The sequence below is a fragment of the Pipistrellus hanaki genome (assembly GCF_964339955.1).
Source record: "Pipistrellus hanaki genome assembly, chromosome: 2".
Lineage (NCBI taxonomy): Eukaryota > Metazoa > Chordata > Mammalia > Chiroptera > Vespertilionidae > Pipistrellus > Pipistrellus hanaki.
Window position 1 is genome coordinate 107,253,720 of NC_140504.1, and position 20,607 is coordinate 107,274,326.

Below are 20,607 nucleotides of genomic sequence, written 5' to 3' on the forward strand. Positions count from 1 at the left end.
TCCAACCAAGATGGCTAGGCCACAGAGAACAGAAGGGAAGCTTGGGTTTCCCCGGCAATGGAGGAAGCCAAGCTTTCCACACACCCTGGCAGGCCCAGGCCTCCACTCATGGATACAAAGTTTCAATTATAGAAGATAAATCCCAAGAAAAATGGCAGCAGTCATGGAGCTGGAGAGAACAGGCTAGGGTTTCCCCCGGCGACAGAGGAAGTCAAGCTTTCCACCTGCCCTGGCTGGCCTAGGCTTCCACTCCAGGCTAGCCCACCCTATTGATGTGGAGGGAGCCATAAACAATGGCACTCATAGCTTCTCTAGCCTGGGAAAGTTCCTGTGGTTTCCCAGGCTTCTCTATGCACTTTGTTTGTTTTTTGTTCAGAAGCTGTCTGGAAGGAGTGTTTGCTCTCTTTATATGTGTATATTTGAGTATTCCAATGGAAGGGGTTAAATAAGTTCAGTGTCTTCCTATACCACTGCCATCTTGGACCTCCTGTTTTCTCATTTTTATAACAAAAATAAAAGTCTAGATTTTGTTACTCCCTCAAGGCCAGAAATGAGTTGTCACAGGCAGTGCGTGCTAAGAGTTCAGAGTGGAGAGATTCTGTGCACTGAAACAAACTTTTACAATTTGGGGCTAAAGTTAATCCTTAAAGTTAAGGTTTGGGGAGAAAAAGCTAATTGAGAAGGGTATTCCTTTCTCTAAAGTGTGGTTCAGGGTACAGGTTCAGGGTTCGGGCTCTGGAGACTAGAAAATATTAATTTGGAAATATTGGGGGCTAGGCAGGAGCCCAAGGGGAAGGACTCTATCTTGCTCTGGCCTTGCAATCCCTTTTATTCAGATTATGGGATACACCCATAGCCCTTAGGTAGGCAATTCCAATAATAGCCAATCAGCAAGAATTTACATGCAACTAAAAGGTGCTTTAACTACCATTGTCTCAACTAAGCAGAGGGTAGTTGGCTCTGACCTTTCAGAACTTCAAGGTTGACCAGCCTTCCAGGTTCCTTGTCCACACCTCTCTTCTAGTAAAGACAATGGGCAGCTTCCAACACCATGGTATGAACAGAAATTAAAGAACATAATTTTGGAAAGACTTGACTACTTGGAATGAAGACTTTACTTTTTAGTAAGTAAAGTATAATTAAGGAAGATATATTTCCATTCAGTTCATGAAGTACCTGAATACCAGAATATATGTGGACAGTGAGGAAGATTTGCCCATATAGTATATCAAATTAATTAGAATGGGGTAGAATCTTGAAAATGCCACCAGCCTATGGCAGCAAAGACTTTGGTATCTGAGCTAAGGAGTTGTGACAGAGTAGAAAGAAAAGGAGGAAGCAGGAGGACAATGTTCCATGCAAATTTTTTTTAATGGTTGGCTCATTCTGCCCAATGAATTAGGAATGCCAATTTTAATCTCAATCCCCTAAACAGCTAACCCCCATCTAACTTTTCAGCTTAATTCTCATTACTCTCTTATAGGAAAAGAGGACTATTCATTTTTTCTGAGACACGATTTAAGTGTATATTTCTTCTGCTGCTATTCTTTTTTTCATGTTCTGGCCCTCCTACGCTTATGCTCACCTTTTGAAATTCTTCTGATCTTAAATGTTTTCTTATACTATGAAATCTTCCTTGTCCCATGCAAATTGTATATAAACTAGAGGCCCGGTGCATGAAATCCACACACTGCGGGGGAGGAGTGGTCCCTCAGCCCAGCCTGTGCTCTCTCACAGTTTGGGAGCCCTGTGATCAATTGTCCCAAAAAGGTAGGCCCTGCCCACCTGGCCAGGGTTCTGCAATGAATTGCTCCCACAGAGGGAGGCCCCACCCACCCGCTGCAGACTGCTGGTCAGTGGCCTGGGCCTCCCTCTTTGGGGCAATCATGGAACCCCCCTGATGGACTTATTGCCCTGCTGGCCAGTGGCCTGGACCTCCCTCTGCAGAGTGATCATGGGGTGATGGTAGGGCCCCTGTCTGCATCGCACATGTCTTGGCTGCCTGGCACCAGTGGGTGTCATAGAGTGTTCCTCCGGACAGTCATTCCACTGTTAAGCCTTTCAGCCCATTTGCATATTATGCTTTTATTATTAATAATAATCTTAATCTTTAGTCCATGGATCCCCATAGCCTATTGTATTTTTTTCTTAACATTTATATTTTGCTTTACATTATCATGTAAAATGTTATCCCCTAATTTCTTTCTATATATTCTTTGAGTTCAGGAACTTAGTATATCTTGCTTATCATAATTCCTGGGAGCACTTAACAGGGTTTTGTATATCAGTTGTGCTTTATAAAATGCTTTGCAGAACTAGGTAAATAGTTATCAGAAAATAACTGAATAAATATATCATAAAAAGGCATAGTACCTGTTCATATTTACCAAATAATACAATCTATATTTGTGGATTTAACTTCATAAAGTTAATCATTGCTTTTAAGATCTTTTAGTAGTACTGGTCTAAACTAGATGTCAAGTACACTTTTTTTTGTAAAGGACCAGGTAATAAATAGTCATGACTTCTACATGGTCTCTATCATATGTTCTTTGTTTTATAATAGGCTATTGCCAGATTTGGCCTGCTGGTTATAAATGGGTACCTGTGATTTAGACAATGAATCCACTTATTCCTATTTGATATTTGTTTCTTCTTTACCTCTGTAAGCATGAAAATATTTGTTTTCCTTACATTTCAGTTCTTATTTTTCACTCACAATACCTTTAAAGTAATTAGAATCACAAAAATAGAAAGCCAGCTAAGTGCCTCTATTATGATACAATTGAAAATATCTAGCACCTATTTTAAGGTGTTTCTTAAAGTAAAGTTTATCTTTCAGATATACTGAAAGTATATACCTTTATTTTAGAGATATAGAGTGGGGCAAAAGTAGGTTTACAGTGTAAGTACATGAAACACAGTTTATTCTTGTATTTTTATTTATTAACTAGAGGGCCTGTGCATGAATTCTTGCATTGGTGGGGTCCCTTGGCCTGGCCTGTGCCTTCTCGCAATCCGGGACCCCTTGGAGGATGTTGGATAGCCGGTTTCAGCCCAATACCCAGAGGCGAGGCCGAGAGACCCCACCAGTGCATGAATCATGCACCTGGCCTCTAGTATGTATATAAGATCTTTGGTTAATCACTTCCCACCCTCCCTCCTTTTCTCTGAGATTCATCAGTCTGTTCCATGTTTCCATGCCTATCGTTTCCACTCCTGTATTGAGCATCTGCCCCCTGGTGGTCAGTGCATGTTATAGCTACTGGATGGTTAGCTGGTCACTTAAAGTTTTATGTATGTAGACTAGAGGCCCAGTGCACAAATTCATGCACGGGTGCAGTCTGGCTGGCCTGCCCCAATGGAGGTCTATTGGGCTGGGCCAGTGGAGGGTAATGGCTGTGGCAGTTGGCTGGCCGTCACCACCTCTGATTGGGATATTGGGGGTCAATTGGGGACTGGGCCAGCTGGGGAGTGGGGGTTAATAAGGGCCCAGATCAGGCTGGTTTGCTGCCAAGTGTGTGTTATTGCTACCAGTCATTCTGGTCATTTTGCCGTTCTGGTTGTTGAGCTTTTTTATATATATAGACTACAAGCCGGGTGCATGAAAATTCATGCACTGGAGGGGGGTCCCTCAGCCCGGCCTGCAGCCCCTCATAGTCCAGGAGCCCTCAGGGGCAGGAGGCAACCCAGGAGATCAAGAGAAGGCGACTTTCCCATCACACCTCTGCTGCTGCCAGTACCAGCAGCTCAAGCCTCTTCTGGTCCTGGTTATCTGAGCCTCAGGCCAGCCCTGGATGCTGGCAGCCGCCATCCAAAGCGTGCCTGTGCCTCGGCTAGCCCTGCTTGCCTGAGTCTCAGTCAGTGGTGGGGTGCAGGAGGACTGAAGGCCCCTGGTGGGGCTGAGACTCCAGCAGCAGGCATGCGGAGCAGCTGGCCCCAGCTGAGGAATAAAGGGTACACTCAAAAACATGAGTTATAACTTCCAATTTGTTGGGCACCAAAGTCAGGCTTCAGCTTCAGGGAGGGAGGAAGAAAGGGATGTGTAGCTTGTTGGAGGAGCCTGGGTGAGCTGTCGGTCAGTGGCCAATACATGAGGATCTGAGGGGATGAGGGGACACTGGCGGCAGGCCCACAGAGCAGCTGGCCCTGCCACTGCTCTGGGCGCTGCCATCTTTGTAATGGTGTGATAGTCAATTTACTATATAGGATTATTGTATTATTTTTCATATAAACAACTTTAAACTTACTTTTGCCCTATTCTGTATATTCTAAATATTTACAAATGAATGTATATCTTGTATAAATAAATAAATAAATAAATAAATAAATAAATAAATAAATAAATAAATAGAAGAAGGAGAAGAAGAGGGAGGGAGTCAGTGGGGAGGGGAAGAGTAGGTGAATCAGGGGTTGGCAAGCTTGTTTTATAAAGGGCCAGGCCATAAATGTTTTATTTTCAGGCCATGTAGTCTCTATCATGTTAGTCAGGTTTACTATTTATTGTTGCACTAAAGCAGCCTTAAAAACGATGTGTAAATAAATGAGCCTGTGTTTTAATAAAGTTATTTACAAAAACAGGCAGCAGCCAGATTTGACTTGTGGGCCTGACTCCTGGTCTGGGTGAAATAAGATTGGCCATGTGTTGGTAATAGTTAAAGTCAGGTGAGGGGCACAGTGGTGTTTATTGCACTATTTTCACGACTGTAATTTATGTCTGAAATGTTCCATAAGAAAAAGCTAAAACAAGTTTCTTTAAAAGATAGGTTAATACAAAGAAAAGACTTGTCACTTGTTTAATTCATTCATGAAAATAATTTCATCTCTTCTGAAATTATTTCCAAACACTAGCTTCACTACAGACTTCATTGCAACAATCTGAGGAAAACAACACCAAAATCAAGCAGTTGCTTATGAAAACTAAGGAGGAACTGGCAGATTCAAAGCAAGCAGTATGTTAATTTCTCAGTTTCACATTTTAAGACTTATAGTGTATTTATGAATAATTTCTTTTTTAAATTTAACCAAGATTCTTATTTTGTAGGAAACTGATCACTTAATGCTTCAAGCATCTTTAAAGAGCGAGCTAGAGGCAAGCCAGCAGCAAGTAGAAGTCTATAAAGTAAGATTCCTTTTATTTTTTAAGATTAAGAAAATATTTTCTATGTAGAAGTAAAATATCATTTAGGGATTTTGCTAAATATTATTATATACCAATCATACACACAGTTGGCCCTTCATAGCTGCGGGTTTTGCATCATCAGATTCTGCAGATGTGAAGAGCCAACTGTATGTATTGTTCTATGCCATTTTATATAAGGTACTTGAGCATCCACGGATTTTGTAATAGGATTTCTGGAATCAATCCCCCACAGATACGGGGGGGTCAATTGAATCCCCCCTAAATATTCTTTCTCAATTAAACACTGAACTGTAACATGTAGTCTGGGATTCTTTTTCATGATTTTTTTAATGAAACCTAATTTATTAAGAAAAAGTATTTCAATAAAATCTATTCTGATATTTATTTATGTCACTTAATTATTTGATACTCATGTCTCTAAACTCAAGTTTATGTTTAAAGGAAATCTGCTTAACAAGTGAAAATCATATTTGCTAGAGCTTAATTAAAAGATTTTGCCCCCAGATTCAGCTGGCTGAAATAACATCTGAGAAACACAACATTCACGAACACCTGAAGACCTCTGTAGACCAGCACCAGCGCACACTGAGCGTATACCAGCAGAAAGTGGCAGCCCTTCAGGAAGAGTGCCATGCTGCCAAGGTGTGTTCCTCACCCAGAAGCAGCATGTCAGAGATGCTGTTACCCACTGGGTAGCACTTCACTTGAGGACTATGGTCTGGCTTTTTAGTGTTTGTCATTTAAGAACACTTACTATTGTAGATGAATACCAGGTTCAGCTCATCTGACCCTAACCCCAACTCCATTACAAACCTGTCACCTGGATAACTTTTTCTTTGCTAAGAGGAAAGACATGCATACATGTTGTTTTCACTCCAACTTTGTTTTGCAATTTCCATGTGTAAGAAAGTTACTGTTTTAAAGTTTTTATTAGAGAAGTGTTACAGTTCTTTCTGAGGGCTAAATGATTATAAAATATTCTAGTACATTGGGGTCTGGGGCCTACTTACCTGCATACAAAACAGAAACAGCATAGTAGCTTTATTGGAGGATAAAACTCTGATCTATGTGTTCTTGGTAAAAGAGTCGTGGGAGTTTACAGATCATTACAGGAAAGTAGAAGGCCTAGAATTTATTTTTTTCACACTCTTTTGAAAACTGAAATACAAGTAATTTAATTTCTTTGAATTATTTTTCATTTATTTGTTTATTGATTGATTGATAAGTTATTGTTGAAAGTATTACATATGTCCCCATTTTCCCCCCATTGACCTCGACTAGCCCACCGCTGCCATCCACCCCAGGCCTTTACCACCCTATTATCTGTGTCCATGGGCTATGCATATGTGTATACATGTTCTTTGGTTGATCACTTCCCACCCACCCACCTTCCTGTGCCTTCCCACGAGGTTCCACCGATTTTCTTCATCAGTTTATTTTGTTCATTAGATTCCACATATGAGTAAGATCATGTGATACTTGTCTTTCTCTGACTGGCTTATTTCCCTTAGCATAATACTCTCCAGGTCCCTCCATGCTGTCTCAAAGGGTAAGATATCTGTCCTTTCTCCTGCTGCATAGTATGCTATGGTATAAATGTACCACAGCTTTTTTATCCACTTATCTAATAGGCACATGGGCTGTTTCCATATCTTACCTATTATGTCCGTGCTGTTATGAACATAGGGGCACATATATTTGTTCTGATTGGTGTTTCGGGTATCTTAGGATATATTCCTAAAAATGGGACCACTGGGTCAAATGGCATTTCCATATGTAATTTTTTGAGGAAATGCCATACTCTTTTCCATAATGGCTGCACCAGTCTATACTCCCACCAGCATCATACAAGAGCTCCCTTTTCTCCACATCCTGACCACAGTTGTCATTTGTTGACTTGTTGATGGTAGCCATTCTGACAAGTGTGAGATGATACCTCATTGATGTTTAAATTTGCATCTATCTGATGATCAGTGACTTTCAGCATTTTTTCATGTCTCTGGGCCATCTGAATGTCCACTTTGAAGAAGTGCCTATTTAGGTCCTTTGCCCATTTTTCAATTGGATTGTTTGTCTCCCTTTTGTTAATTTGTATGAGTTTTTTATATATTTTGGATGTTAACCTTTTATCAAATGTATCATTGCCAAATATGTTCTCCAATACATTGAGCTCCCTTTTCATTTTGCTGATGGTTTCTTTTGCTGTGCAGAATCTTTTAATTTTGATGTAGTTCCATTTGTTTATTTTCTCCTTAGTGTCCTTTGCCCTAGGAGAGATGTCTGAAATTTTGCTGCTTATGGTTTCTTCAAGCATTTTTATGGTTTTTTCCCACTTAACATTTATGACTTTTATTGCTTTTGGGTTTATTCTTGTGTATGGTGTAAGTTTGTCTAGTTTTTGTTTGTTTATTTGTTTTTTGTTTGTTGTTTTTGTGTGTGTGTGTGTGTGTTTTTGCTTGTACTGTCCAATTTTCTTAACATCATTTATTGGAGAGATTATCTTGACGCCATTGTATGTTCTTTACTTTGTCAAAAATTAATTGCTTGTAATGACTTGGGTCAATTTCTGGCATCTCTGTTTTGTTCTATTAATCTCTATGCCTATTCTTGTGCCAGTACCACGCTGTTTTTATTACAGTGGCTTTATAGTATAACTTGATATCTGAAATTGTGATCTCTCCAACTTTGTTCTTCTTTCTCAAGATTGCTGAAGGTATTTGGGATTTTGTTTTAGAGAGTTTGTTTTAGGTCTGTGAAATATGCCATTGGTATTTTAATAGGGATTCCATTGAATCTATAGATTGCTTTCGGTAGTATGGACATTTTAATTAGGTTAATTCTACCAATCCATTAACACAGTATATTCTCTCTTTTTAAGATATATTTAATTTTTAAAATATATTTAATTTATTGATTTCTTTTTACAGAGAGGAAGGGAGAGCAATAGAGAGTTAGAAACATCAATGAGAGAGAAACTTCGATCCTGCAACCAAGGTACATGCCCTTGACTAGAATCAAACCTGGGACCCTTCAGTCCACAGGCTGACACTCTATCCACTGATCCAAACCAGTTAGGGCCACAGTATATTCTTTAAATTGTTTGTATCTTCCTCTATCTCTTTTTTCCATGTCCTGTAGTTTTCAGAGTACACGTCTTTTATCTCCTTGGTTAAGTTTATTCCTAGGTATCTTAGTTTTTGTTGCACTGGTAAGTGAGTTTTTTGGGTTCTTTTTAGTTTCTCTTTCTGTGAGTTCATTATTGGTATATGCCATACGTAGAAATGCCATAGGTTTCTGGGTGTTAGGTTTGTATCCTGCTACATTGCTGAATTCATTTATTAAATCTAAAAGTTTTTTGGTGGAGTTGTTAGGGTTTTGTATGTACAATATCATGTCATCTGCAAATAATGAGAGTTTTAGTTCCTCTTTTCCAATTTAGATGCTTTTATTTCTTCTTCTTGTCTGATCATTATGGCTAGTACTTCTAGTGCTATGTTGAATAAGAGTGGTGAAAGTGGGCATCCCTATTTTGTTCCTGTTCTTCGGGAAAATGGTTTTAGTTTTTGCCCATTGAGTATGATGTTGGCTGTAGGCTTGTTATATAACGCTTTTACTATATTGAAATATGATCCCTCCAATCCCACTTTGCTGAGAGTTTTTATCCAAAAAGGATGTTGGATTTTGTCAAATGCTTTTTATGCATCAGTTTATGTGATCATATGGTTTTTGCCTTGCAATCTGTTGATGTGCTGTATCACATTTATTGATTTGCGGATATTGTACCAGCCTTACATCCCTGGAATAAATCCCACTTGGTCATGGTGAATGAACTTTTTCATGTATTACTGAATGCGATTTGCTAATATTTTGTTGAGGATTTTAGCATCTATGTTTATCAGACATATTGGCCTGTAATTATCTTTCTTTGTGGTGTCTTTATCTGGTTTGGGATTAGAGTAATGCTGGCCTCCTAGAAAGAGCTTGGAAGTGTCCCTTCCTCTAATTTTTTGGAATAGTTTGAAGAGGATAGGTGTTATTTCTTCTTCAAATGATTGGTAAAACTCCCTGTGAAGCCATCCAGACCAGCCCTTTTGTTTGCTGGAAGATTTTTTATTATTGCTTCAATTTCATCAATAGTTGTCAGCCTTTCAAGTTTTCTGATCCTTCCTGATTGAGTTTTGGAAGATTGTATTTTTCTAGGTATGTGTACATTTCGTCCATGTTGTTCCATTTGAATGGAGTTGGTCATAGTATTTTGTTTATAATCCTTTTTATTTTTGTGGAGTCAGTAATTATTTCATCTCTTTCCTTTCTGATTTTATTTACATTCTTTCTCTTTGCCTCTTGATGGGTCTGGCTAGAAGTTCATCAGTTTTGTTTATCCTTTCAAAGATCTAGCTCTATTGTATTGTGTTTTTGGTCTCTATGTCATTTATTTCTGCTCTTATCTTTATTACTTCCTCCCATTTACTTACTCTTAACTTTTCATGTTGCTCTCTTTCTAATTCTTTAAGTTGTAGAGTAAGATAACTTATTACAAGTTTTTATTTTTTTGTTTGTTTTCTTTTTTGTGTTTTTTTTGTTTTGTTTGTTTACACTAGGCCAATAGTGCTATGATCTTCTCCCACAGAACTGCTTTCACTGTGCCCCATAGATTTTGAATTATTTTGTTTTCATTTTTATTTGTTTCCAGAATGTTTTTTATTTCTTCTTTGATCTCTTTGGTAACCCATTCATTATTTAATAGCATGCTGTTTAGCCTGTATGAGATTGAAAGTTTTTGAGTATTTTTATTGTACCTGATTTCTAATTTCATGCCATTTTGATCTGAGAAGATGCTTGATAGTATTAAAATCTTCTTAAACTTGTAGAGACTTAGTGTCTTAACCTGTGGTCTGTCTTTGAAATTTTCCTACCATGTTTCCCCGAAAATAAAACATCCTCCGAAAATAAAACCTACTTACAGGTTTCCTTCTGAGTGAAAAATAAGGCATCCCCCCGAAAATAAGGTCCCCACAGGCTCTGTCTCAGAATGAAAATTAATTTACCGTAAACTGGTTGCTAGGGCTGCCCCGACTGGCGTCTAGCAACCAGTGACGTTACGCAGAGTGGAGGAGAAGCAGAGGTCGGAATGAGCGGTGAGCGCAGGGTGGGAGAGAGGAGGAGACTTTCGCAGATGCGTGTAGAACAGGAGGATTAGAGCGGACAGGATGCAGCGAAGGTGGTGAGTGCTGGTCTGTCTCTGGTGACACTACCTGATGCTCAAGGCCGCCCTCATGATGACTGAAGGTTCTCAGTCAGTGGCAGACCCTGCTCCAGCCCAGATCCAGGCCCCAGCAAGCCCAGTGACAGTCCCCAGGCAGGCCCCAGGGGGTAAATGTCTGATAAAGGGGTGGAGGGGATGTCTGGTGAAGCTGTTCAGTGCACAGTGGTGGGGGGAGGGGAATCACTTAAAATGACACAGGAGGTTCAGAGGGGGCAATGAAAATGACACAGGAGGATCAAAAGGGGTTACTAAAATAGTAATCCCCCTCTCATTCTCCTGTGCCATTTTGATTCCCCCCTCTGATCCCTCCTGTGTCATTTTAAGTGATCCCCCTCCCCCCACCTTGATACCCCAATTCCTTTTTTATTACCCCTAGAAATGAGTGCAAAAAGAAAAAGCTACTCCGTGGAGTACAAGAAAGGAATCGTGGAAGACTCTTGGGGCCAAAATCTTACTGCTTTCTGCAAAGAGAAGATGTTGAGTATCCGATTGGTCCGAAAATGGCGAGCAGAGTATGGTAACCTCATTGAACAAGTGGACAAGGGAAATGCTAAAAAGCGCAAGTGTGGATCAGGCCGGCAACCATTATTTTCTGAGCTGGAAGACCTGATTTATGAAGGGGTGTTGACAGGAGAGGAGAGGCTTTGGTTGTGAATAGGGCTCAGATTCAAGAATTTCCCCTTGCAAAGGCACCACAGTTTGACATAGCCCCCGAAGACTTCAAAGCATCACAACACTCTTTGGTTGTGAACAGGGCTCAGATTCAAAAATTTGCCCTTGCAATGGCCCCACAGTTTGACATAGCCCCCGAAAACTTCAAAGCATCACAACACTGGCTGGATAATTTCCTTCAGTGAAGTGAACTGTCTTTAAGGAGATCTACCGGTACAGCATTGTTTAGGTTGGAAGATACTCAAGTTATTAAGCGAGCACTTGCATTCAAGTCCTTTATTGATGATGCTGACTTCTCTAAATACAATCTTTCCAACATGATTGCTCTGGATGAAACTGCAGTGTTTATGGGCCAATCATCTCAAACAACAATTGAACAGCAAGGTGCCTCCTTAGTGTACATCCCCTCCCCTGCTTATGAAAGTGCACGTGTTTCTTGTATTTTGGCAATTCATCTGGATGGCACTAAAATCCCACCTTTAATCATTTCTAAGGGCAACAAGGAAAAGATTGTTTTGGGCATTTTTATTCTTGAAACTGAAAAAGCCTGGGCCACACAAGCAGTTATAAGGAAGTGGGTTGATTTAATGCTGCCTCTTGTTATGTGAGGGAGCCAAAGAGGTCTGCTAGTCTGGGATGCAGCCAGCACTCACCATGCTAAAAACATGAAGACATTTCTTCACGAAAGAAAAATAGATCAGATAATGATTTCCGCAGGAATGACGGCCTATCTCCAGACTCTTGATATTGCAATAAATAAGCCATTCAAAGACAATTTGTGCATGGAAATTAATGACTACATTAAAAATAGAATGGAGAGAAATCAGTGTGGAAATGCTTAACATGAGAGATTTGGTCCACTGATTCTGAAAGAAACAGAGTCACAAGAAATTCACCAGGAAATTCAGGAATTGGATTGTTACGATGATGTTCCAGAAGATGATGATATGATTGTCATTGAATAAATGAGAAAATTCTTGAAACTGTAGGATTCACAGTTTGTCTGGTTTGTGTTGACAACTACCATACTACCGTATCATATACAGGTGATAAATTTCCTTTATTTTTATTTAACAATAAATATGTACCGTATTCTTCATGGAAAAATAAGACATCCCCTGAAAATAAGACGTAGCGCATCTTTGGGAGCAAAAATTAATATAAGACACTGTCTTATTTTTGGGTATGTACATTTGAGAAAAATATATATTCTGTAGCTTTGTGGTAAAATGTTACGAAAATGTTAATTCCATCTGATCTATCGTATTGATAAGGTTTACTGTCTCCTTATTGATTTTTTTTTTTTTTTTGTCTAGATTATCTATATAGTGATGTCAGTATGGTATTAACGTGCCTTACTGTGATTGTATTGCTGTAGATCTCTCCCTTTATTCTTCAGAAGTTATTTATATATATTTAGGTGCTTCTATATTGGGTGCATATGTTTACCAGATTATTTCATCTTGTTGTATTGATCCCGTTAGTGTTATGCAGTGGCCTTCATTATCTTTTTATAGCTCTCACTTTGAGGTCTATTTTCTCAGATATAAGTATTGCTACCCCAGCTTTTATTTCATTTCCATTTACCTGAAGATATTTTTTCTGAGTGAGTCCTGTGTTCTTTGTTGAGGTTGGTCTCTTGTAGACAGTATATAGTTAGTTCATGTTTTTATATCCATTCAGTCACCCAATGTCTTTTGACTGGAGCATTTAATCCATTTTACATTTAGAGTTATTATTGATAGGTATTTATTTTTGTTCTGTATGCCTGGGCTTCTCTCTCTATCTCTTCTCATTACAGCAGTCCCTGTAGGATTTCTTGTAGTGCAAGTTTGGTGGTGATAAGCTCCTTTAGCCTTTCTTTTTCTGGGAAACTCTTTATTTTACCATCTATTTTGAGTGGTAGCCTTGCTGAATATAGTAATCTTGGTTTCAGATCCTTGCTTTTCATTACCATGAGTACTTCATGCCATTCCCTTCGGCCTCTAGAGTTTCAGTTGAGAAATAAGAGCTCCTTTGTAGGTAATAGTTTGCTTTTCTCTTGCTGCCGTAAAGATTCTTTCTTTGTCTTTAATTTTTGGAATTTAAATATGGTGTGTCTGTACGTGGGTCTATTTGGGTTTTTCTTGCTTGGGACTCTCTCTACTTGTGTGAGAGTTTTTCCTTCACCAGATTAGGGAAGTTTTCTGCCATTATTTCTTCAAATACGTTTTCTATCCCTTGCTCCCTTTCTTCTTCTGGCATACCTGTTATGGGAATATTGTTATGTTTCATATTGTCCCACAACTCCCTTAAGCTGTCCTGTTTTTTAATTGTTTTTTATTTTTTATGTTTTCTGATTGCGTGATTTTTTTTCTACCCAGTTTTCTAATTTACTCATCCAGTCCTCAGCTGTCCCTAATCGGCTGTGTATTCCTTCCACTGTGTTCTTTATTACTGCTATTTCCTTTTTCATAGTTACTATATCTTTTCTTATGCTGTTGAGCATTTTGCCATCATTATTCTAAACTCTGTGTCAGAAATTTCTGAACTCTGTGTCTGATAATTGTCTTGTTCTTTTGGTGGTGGTTTTTTTATCTCCCCATTTTGGCTGCCTGTTTGGGTTTGTGATTGTATATTAAGTAGATCTGCTATGCCTTCCAGTGTCAAAAGCTATTTCTGACTAATTAGATCAGGCAAATATTTAAAGCCTCCAAAGACCTGTCTCTACCTGCATAATAGTTGGATTCAATTTTAAGAATTATCCACAGGTGGGGCAACAGTTTTTCCAAAATAGTGGGGCAATTGCCTAGAAGTGAAATGTTATTCTCAGTCTCTTTTTTTTTTTATTTTTTTATTTTTTATTTTATTGATTTTGTACAGAGAGGAAAGGAGAAAGAGAGTTAGAAACATCGATGAGAGAGAGTCATCGATCAGCTGCCTCTTGCACACCCCCTACTGGGGATTTGCCCGCAACCAAGGTGCATGCCCTTGACCGGAATCGAACCCGGGACCCTTCAGTCCCCAAGCCGACGCTCTATCCATTGAGCCAAACCAGTCTCGGCTATTCTCAGTCTCTTAATTGTTCTCAGAAACTCCACATGCTGAGGCAAAGGAGTCAATAGGGTGGGTCAGCTGTCTTTCTCCCAGGGAAAAAACTGCCTGTAAGCAAATGTCTACTTCAAGAAGATGTCCTCTGCATTTTGAGGGGGATCACTCAGCACAAGAAACCGGAGTGTGTGCCCTCCAGAGCTCTAACCCCAGAGCCCCCAACCCTGGCTTCTAATCACACAGCTCCAATCTACTCTGCCCTCCCTCTACCAGAATCCAAGGTGAGTGGGTGCACATGAAATTCTGTGCTTAGACCCTTTGAGAAGGTACCTGCATTTCCAACCATCTCTCCCTAGCAGACAGCACCCCTGCTGTTTTTCACAGCCAGTTTTTATGTGGTCACCTTTCTCAGTTTTGGTCCTCTGTTGGTAGCCCAACTTGGGGTTTAGATCCCAGAGGGCAACCCCCTGCAGCTGAGATATTCCTTTGTAGCATCAGCTACTGTCTGTTGCAGTCTGACCAGCCCTTTCCCACCTCTGCCCTTCCACTCTCTATGTGGTCTCCACTTTCTGTCCTTGGTTATCAGGGTTCCCTCCAGCTAGTCTTCAGTTGATTATTTAGGATAGGTTTTTTTGTATTATAATTATAATTTCACATTGGTCCTACGAGCATGTCTGTGGAGCATCTGTTGACTCTGCCACCACTTTTAATCTCTGCTTTTCTTGTATTTATACAAAGAGGACACACCATACATGAAAATCTTTCTAAATTTCCAAAGGCAAGTAGTGCCATTATAAAATTTATAGATAGTAAATTATTCTACCAGGTGTCAGCACATTGTCATTAGTGCCAATTCCACACCAACAAGAATCATCACTTTGGGGTGCAGTGAAGAAGGAAACTTTATTCAGTGCAAATAGTTCAGTTATGATACAGCATGACTGTAATAGCAGTACTGCTGTAAAACAGCAAGGCTATGAAGGCATTCCTGGGAACAGGCAATAGTTGGCCAAGCCTATCTTCTGCTAGGCAGCTCTGTTCTGCTCCTCGCTGGTCTGCTTTGCCCTGTGCTGGTCTGGTCCACTCTGTTCCAATGAGGCATTTTTAATGGTTCAGCTTAGACAGTGAAATGCACTCTTCAGTGGAATGGAAAAGTGTGGTCTCAGAGCCAGAGAGGAGCTGACTTATATAGAAAGGATTTCCTGCCCCTTGTTCCTAATTAGTCAAGCCTCATGCAAATGAGGACTCCAGATCATTGATTGGTCTAAAGGCAATTCCTAATTGGTCAGAAGAGAGCTGTTCCTCTTTTCAGGTGGACTAGTCCAATTGGTTAGAATGGGATTCCAGGAACTCTCATAAGATAGGCTAGCTCAGGTGGCAGGAGCACATGCAGGCAGATAGTTCAGTGTAGAGGTAGTTGGTTCAGGGCAAGTTTTTCCCTGATGTGCAATTTGCATGAGGGACCCCTTTGTAGACTTGGCTTGGGGGGGGGGGGAGAGAGACAGGGAAGGGGAGAAACATCAATTGTTGTTCCACTTATTTATTCATTCAGTGGTTGATTTTCTTATATTTGCCCTGACTGGGATTGAACCCATAACCTTGAGATGTTAGGCCAGGGCTAGGCAGTGTTTTTTATTTTTATTTCAATCTAATGTCTTTATCATTATTATTATTATTCTTTATTGTTGAAAGTATTACTAATGTCCCCTCTTTCCCTCCATGCCCCCTTTACCTGGTTCCCACCCAGCCCCAGGCCCTCACTACCCTACTGTCTGTGTCCACAGGTAAGATCTTTGGTTAATGTCTTACCCCAATCCTTCCCCCTCTTCCCTCTGAAATTCATCGGTTTGTTCCGAGTTTCATGCCTCTGGTTCTATTTTATTAATCAGTTCATTTTGTTCATTAAATATCTTGTTCACTTTTATTAATTTATAGATTCAGTTGTATATTTATTGCCATTTTGTTGTTCATGTTTTTTATCTTTTTTTTCTTCTTTTTTTCTTTTTCTTCCTCTTCTTAAAGAATACCTTTCAGCATTTCATGTAATACTGGTTTGGTGATGATGAACTCATTTAGTTTTTTCTTGTCTGTAAAGCTCTTTATCTGACCTTCAGTTCTAAATGAAAGCTTTTCTGGGTAGAATAATCTTGGTTGTAGGTCCTTGTTATCATCACTTTGAATATTTCTTGCCACTCCCTTCTAGCCTTGCAAAGTTTCTGTTGAGAAACTAGCTGCCAGTTGTATGGATGCTCCCCTGTAAGTAACTAACTGTTTTTCTCTTGCTGCTTTTAAGATTATCTCTTTGTCTTTAACCATTGGCATTTTAATTTTGATGTGTCTTGATGTGGGACTCTTGAAGTTCCCCTTGTTTGGGACTCTCCACACTTCCTGGACTTGTAAGTCTATTCCTTTCACTGGGTAGGGAAAGTTTTCTGTCATTATTTCTTCAAATTTGTTTTTAATATCTTGCTAACTTCTCCTTCTGGCACCCCCATGATGCAAATGGTATGCTTGTGCCAGAGGCTTCTTAAACTATCTCCATATTTTTGGATTTTTTTTTTCTTTTTGCTCTTCTGATTGGATGTTTTTGCTTTCTCATATTTCACATTGTTTATTTGATTCTTGTACTCCTCTACTCTACCATTGAATCCCTGTAAATTATTCTTTATTTCAGTTAGTGTGTACTTAATTTCTGACTGGTCCTTTTCCATGTCTTTGACATTCACACTAAGATCCTCAAAAATCTCACTAAGTCCCATGAAGATCCTTGAGAAACCTTATAACCATGATTTTGAACCCTATGTCTAGTAGTTTGCTTGATTCAATTTCTTTCATTTGTGACACGTTTCTTTGTTTACACATTTTGGCTGCTTCCCTGTGTTTGTTTCTATGTATTAAGTAGAGCTACTATGACTCCTAGAATTGGTAGAGTGGCCTTGTGTAGTAATTGTCCTGAAGGGCCCCATGCAGCCTGCATTCAGACATCTTCTCACAATCCAGGACTGCTGGCTCCCCACTGCTCACCTGCCTGCGTTCCTGATTGCCCCTAACCACTTCTGCCTGCCAGCCTGATTACCCCCTAACCACTCCCATGCCAGCTTGATTGATGTCTAACTGCTTCCCTGCCAGCCTGTTTGCCCCCAACTTCCCTCCTCTGCCAGCCTGGTCACCCCTAATTGCCCTCCCCTTCAGGGTTGATTGCCTCCAACTGGCCTCCCTTGCAGGCCTGGTCCCTCTCAACTGCCCTTCCTTGAAGGCCTGGTGCCTCCCATCTGCCCTCCCCTGCTAGCCATCTTGTGGTTGCCATCTTGTGTCCACATACTGGCAAAATCTTTGACCATATAGGGGCAGCCATATTGTGTTGGAGTGATGGTCAATCTGCATATTACTCTTTTATTAGGTAGATAGATAGAGGTACACAGGTGGGTGCCAGTTGGTTTGCCCTGAAAGATGTCCCAGATCAGGATGGGGGTTCCCTTGCAGTGTTGGGGTGGCCTGAGCGATGAGTCTATGGTGGTTTGCAGGCCAGCCACACCCCTTGGCAATCCAAACGGAGGCCCTGGTATATGGAATTTATTTACCTTCTACATTTGAAACTTTATAGCCTGAAGTGGAGCCAAGCCTCCTGCTCGATCCATGGCTGGCCGTCATTTCTGTTGGAGTTTATATATCTTCTATAATTGAAACTTTGTAGCCTGGAGTGGAGGCCTGGGCCTGCCAGGTGTGTGGAAAGATTTGCCTCTTCCATTGCCAGGGGAAACCTAACCTCCTGCTCTTTCCAGCTCCATGGCTGCTGCCATTTCTGTTTGGATTTGTTTACTTTCTATAATTGACACTTTGTACCCTTGAGTGGAGACTTAGGCTGGCAAGGGCAGGTAGAAAGCTTGGCTTCCTTCATTGCCAGGGAAATCCAAGCCTCCCTCCTGTTCTCTGTGGCTATAGCCATCTTGGTTGTGTTTATTTGCATAGTTGCTCTGATTGGTTGGTGGGTGTGGCTGGTGGGTGTGGCTTGTTGGTGTACGGGGTGATATTTAATTTGCATATTACTCTTTTGTTAGGTAGGATATATATGTGTATATATTTTTTTCTTTTTAAAGAAAATGCAATTGAAATTTTTTCTCTTTTAAATATTATAGGTGGAACAAGCTGCTGTAACCTCTGAATTTGAAAGCTATAAAGTCCGAGTTCATAATGTTCTAAAACAACAGAAAAATAAATCTGCATCTCAGGGTGAAACTGAGGAAGCTAAACAAGAAAGGTAAAGTCTGAATTATAGGGAACATGCAGGATTTTCCACCCAGTAGGTTGACAATCCTACTTTGATTTTTTTTTTTACTGGGATCAATGAGAAAGGTGTTGGTTTCACTGTGTTCCAGACAGCAGCAGGAAAGGCCACTGTGAAAGGCACTATTATGAACTCAAAAATATGTGTAAAGTAAACAATGAAACCAGGCTACAAGCTTTGAAAAGCAGACATAATATTTTCACCTTGTAGTAGAATCTGGTCATAGTGGAAACACAGACAAAGTTACATTATAAGTTTCCCAATTTTGAAAGTTTAGGAATACGGCAATAAAAAAGTTTCCATGATATTCTTATTCTCCATTAATTATGCTAAACAGAAGTTTCTGAAATTTTTACTTATTTCACAAGTTTTAAATTAAGTACTAAGTTTTTGGTTTGGAATTGGATTTAAGTTTATGACCATCAATAACTGTTTCAGCCGAAACCGGTTTGACTCAGTGGTAGAGCGTCAGTCTGCGGACTGAAAGGTCCCAGGTTCGATTCCGGTCAAGGGCATGTACACTGGTTGCAGGCACATCCCCGATAGGGGGTGTGCAAGAGGCAGCTGGTCGATGTTTCTCTCTTCATCGACGTTTCTAGCTCTCTATTCCTCTCTCCTCCTCTCTGTAAAAAATCAATAAAATATATTTTTTTTAAAAAGTAACTGTTTCAATAGTGTATTGTTTAATACTTTTTTAAATCTAGCATACTTTTGTAAATTATTTTAAAATATACTATGAATAAACGATAGGGCATTCTACAGCATGTGTATTTTCTTTTTATCCAGTGCTAAAGCAGTTTCACATCTGACTTTTACTGTTCCAAGTAGGACTAAATATCCTACAGTATTTCTATGTTTTTGCTTATATTAATTTTTGTTTAGGTGTCTATTAAAAAATAGCAACTATAGGCCCTAACTGGTTTGGCTCAGTGGATAGAGTGCCAGCCTGCGGACAGAAGGGTCCCAGGTTTGATTCCGGTCAAGGGCATGTACTCAGTAGGGGTGTGCAGGAGGCAGCTCATTGATGTTTCTCATTGATGATTCTAACTCTCTCCCTCTCCCTCCCTCTCTGTAAAAATTCAATTAAAAATATATATTTTTAAATAAAATTAAAAAGTCAGATATTAAGCATACACTGTCTGAAATAAAGAATGTACAGAAATTCAACAGTAGATCAAAGGACCCCAAGAATCAAACCAAAGATTTGAAACATGAGGAAACAAAAAACACCCATCCAAAAAAAGAAAAAGAATCCAAAAATACGAAGATAGTGTAAGGAGCCTATGGGACAACTTTAAGCGTATCAACATCCAAATTATTGGAGTGTCAGAAGAAGAGAGAGAGCAAAATATTAAAAACCTATTAGAAGAAATAATGACAGAAAACTTTCCCTACCTGGTGAAAGAAATAGACTTACAAGTCCAGGAAGCACAGAGAACCCCAAAAAAGAGGAATCCAAAGAGGACCACACTAAGACACATCATAATTAAAATGCCAAGGGCAAAAGACAAAGACAGAATCTTGAAAGCAGTAAGAGAAAAACAGTTAATTACATACAAGGGAGTATCCATACGACTATCAGCTGATTTCTCAACAGAAACTATGCAGGCCAGACGGGAGTGGCAAGAAATATGCAAAGTGATGAACGTTAAGAACCTACAACCAAGATTACTCTACCCAGAAAAGCTCTCATTTAGAACTGAAGGTGAGATAAAGAGCTTCACAGACAAGAAAAAGCTAAAGGAGTTCATCAATACCAAACCACTATTATATGAAATGCTGAAAGGTATTCTTTAAGAAGAGGAAGAAGAAGAAAAAGTAAAGATAAAAATTATGAAGAATAAATACATGTCTATCAACAAGTGAATAAAAAATCTGATGAATAGAATAAACTGGTGAATATAATAGAATCAGGGGCATAGAAAGGGAGTGGACTGACAATTCTCAGGGAAAAGGAAGTGTGAGGGGTGTGGGAAGAGATTGGACAAAAATCTTACACTTATGGATGAAGACAGTGACAGGGTGGGTAAGGGCATGGGGATAGGGTGGGGAATCAGGTGGAGAAGAGCTATGGGGGGAGGAAGAGGAATATATGTAATAACCTGAACAATAGAGATTTATTTTTTTTTAAAATAAAAATCCAATTTATTAAAAAAAAAAATTTTAAGTGCTTTAAAAAAAATAGCAACTATAGGATGAAAATGATGAGAT

The 20,607-nt window shown here is 39.6% G+C and overlaps 1 protein-coding gene across 1 annotated transcript in view; it reads left to right on the forward strand.

The window, feature by feature from the left end:
* The window catches only part of GCC2 (GRIP and coiled-coil domain containing 2), an 84,811-nt gene that overhangs the window by 49,969 nt on the left and 14,235 nt on the right, over positions 1 to 20,607 (forward strand). Inside the window, exons 14-17 of the mRNA XM_084872419.1 lie at positions 4,852 to 4,952; positions 5,045 to 5,122; positions 5,648 to 5,785; positions 18,248 to 18,369. Coding sequence (XP_084728545.1) covers positions 4,852 to 4,952; positions 5,045 to 5,122; positions 5,648 to 5,785; positions 18,248 to 18,369 — 439 coding nt within the window. The remainder of the gene's footprint in view (positions 1 to 4,851; positions 4,953 to 5,044; positions 5,123 to 5,647; positions 5,786 to 18,247; positions 18,370 to 20,607) is intronic.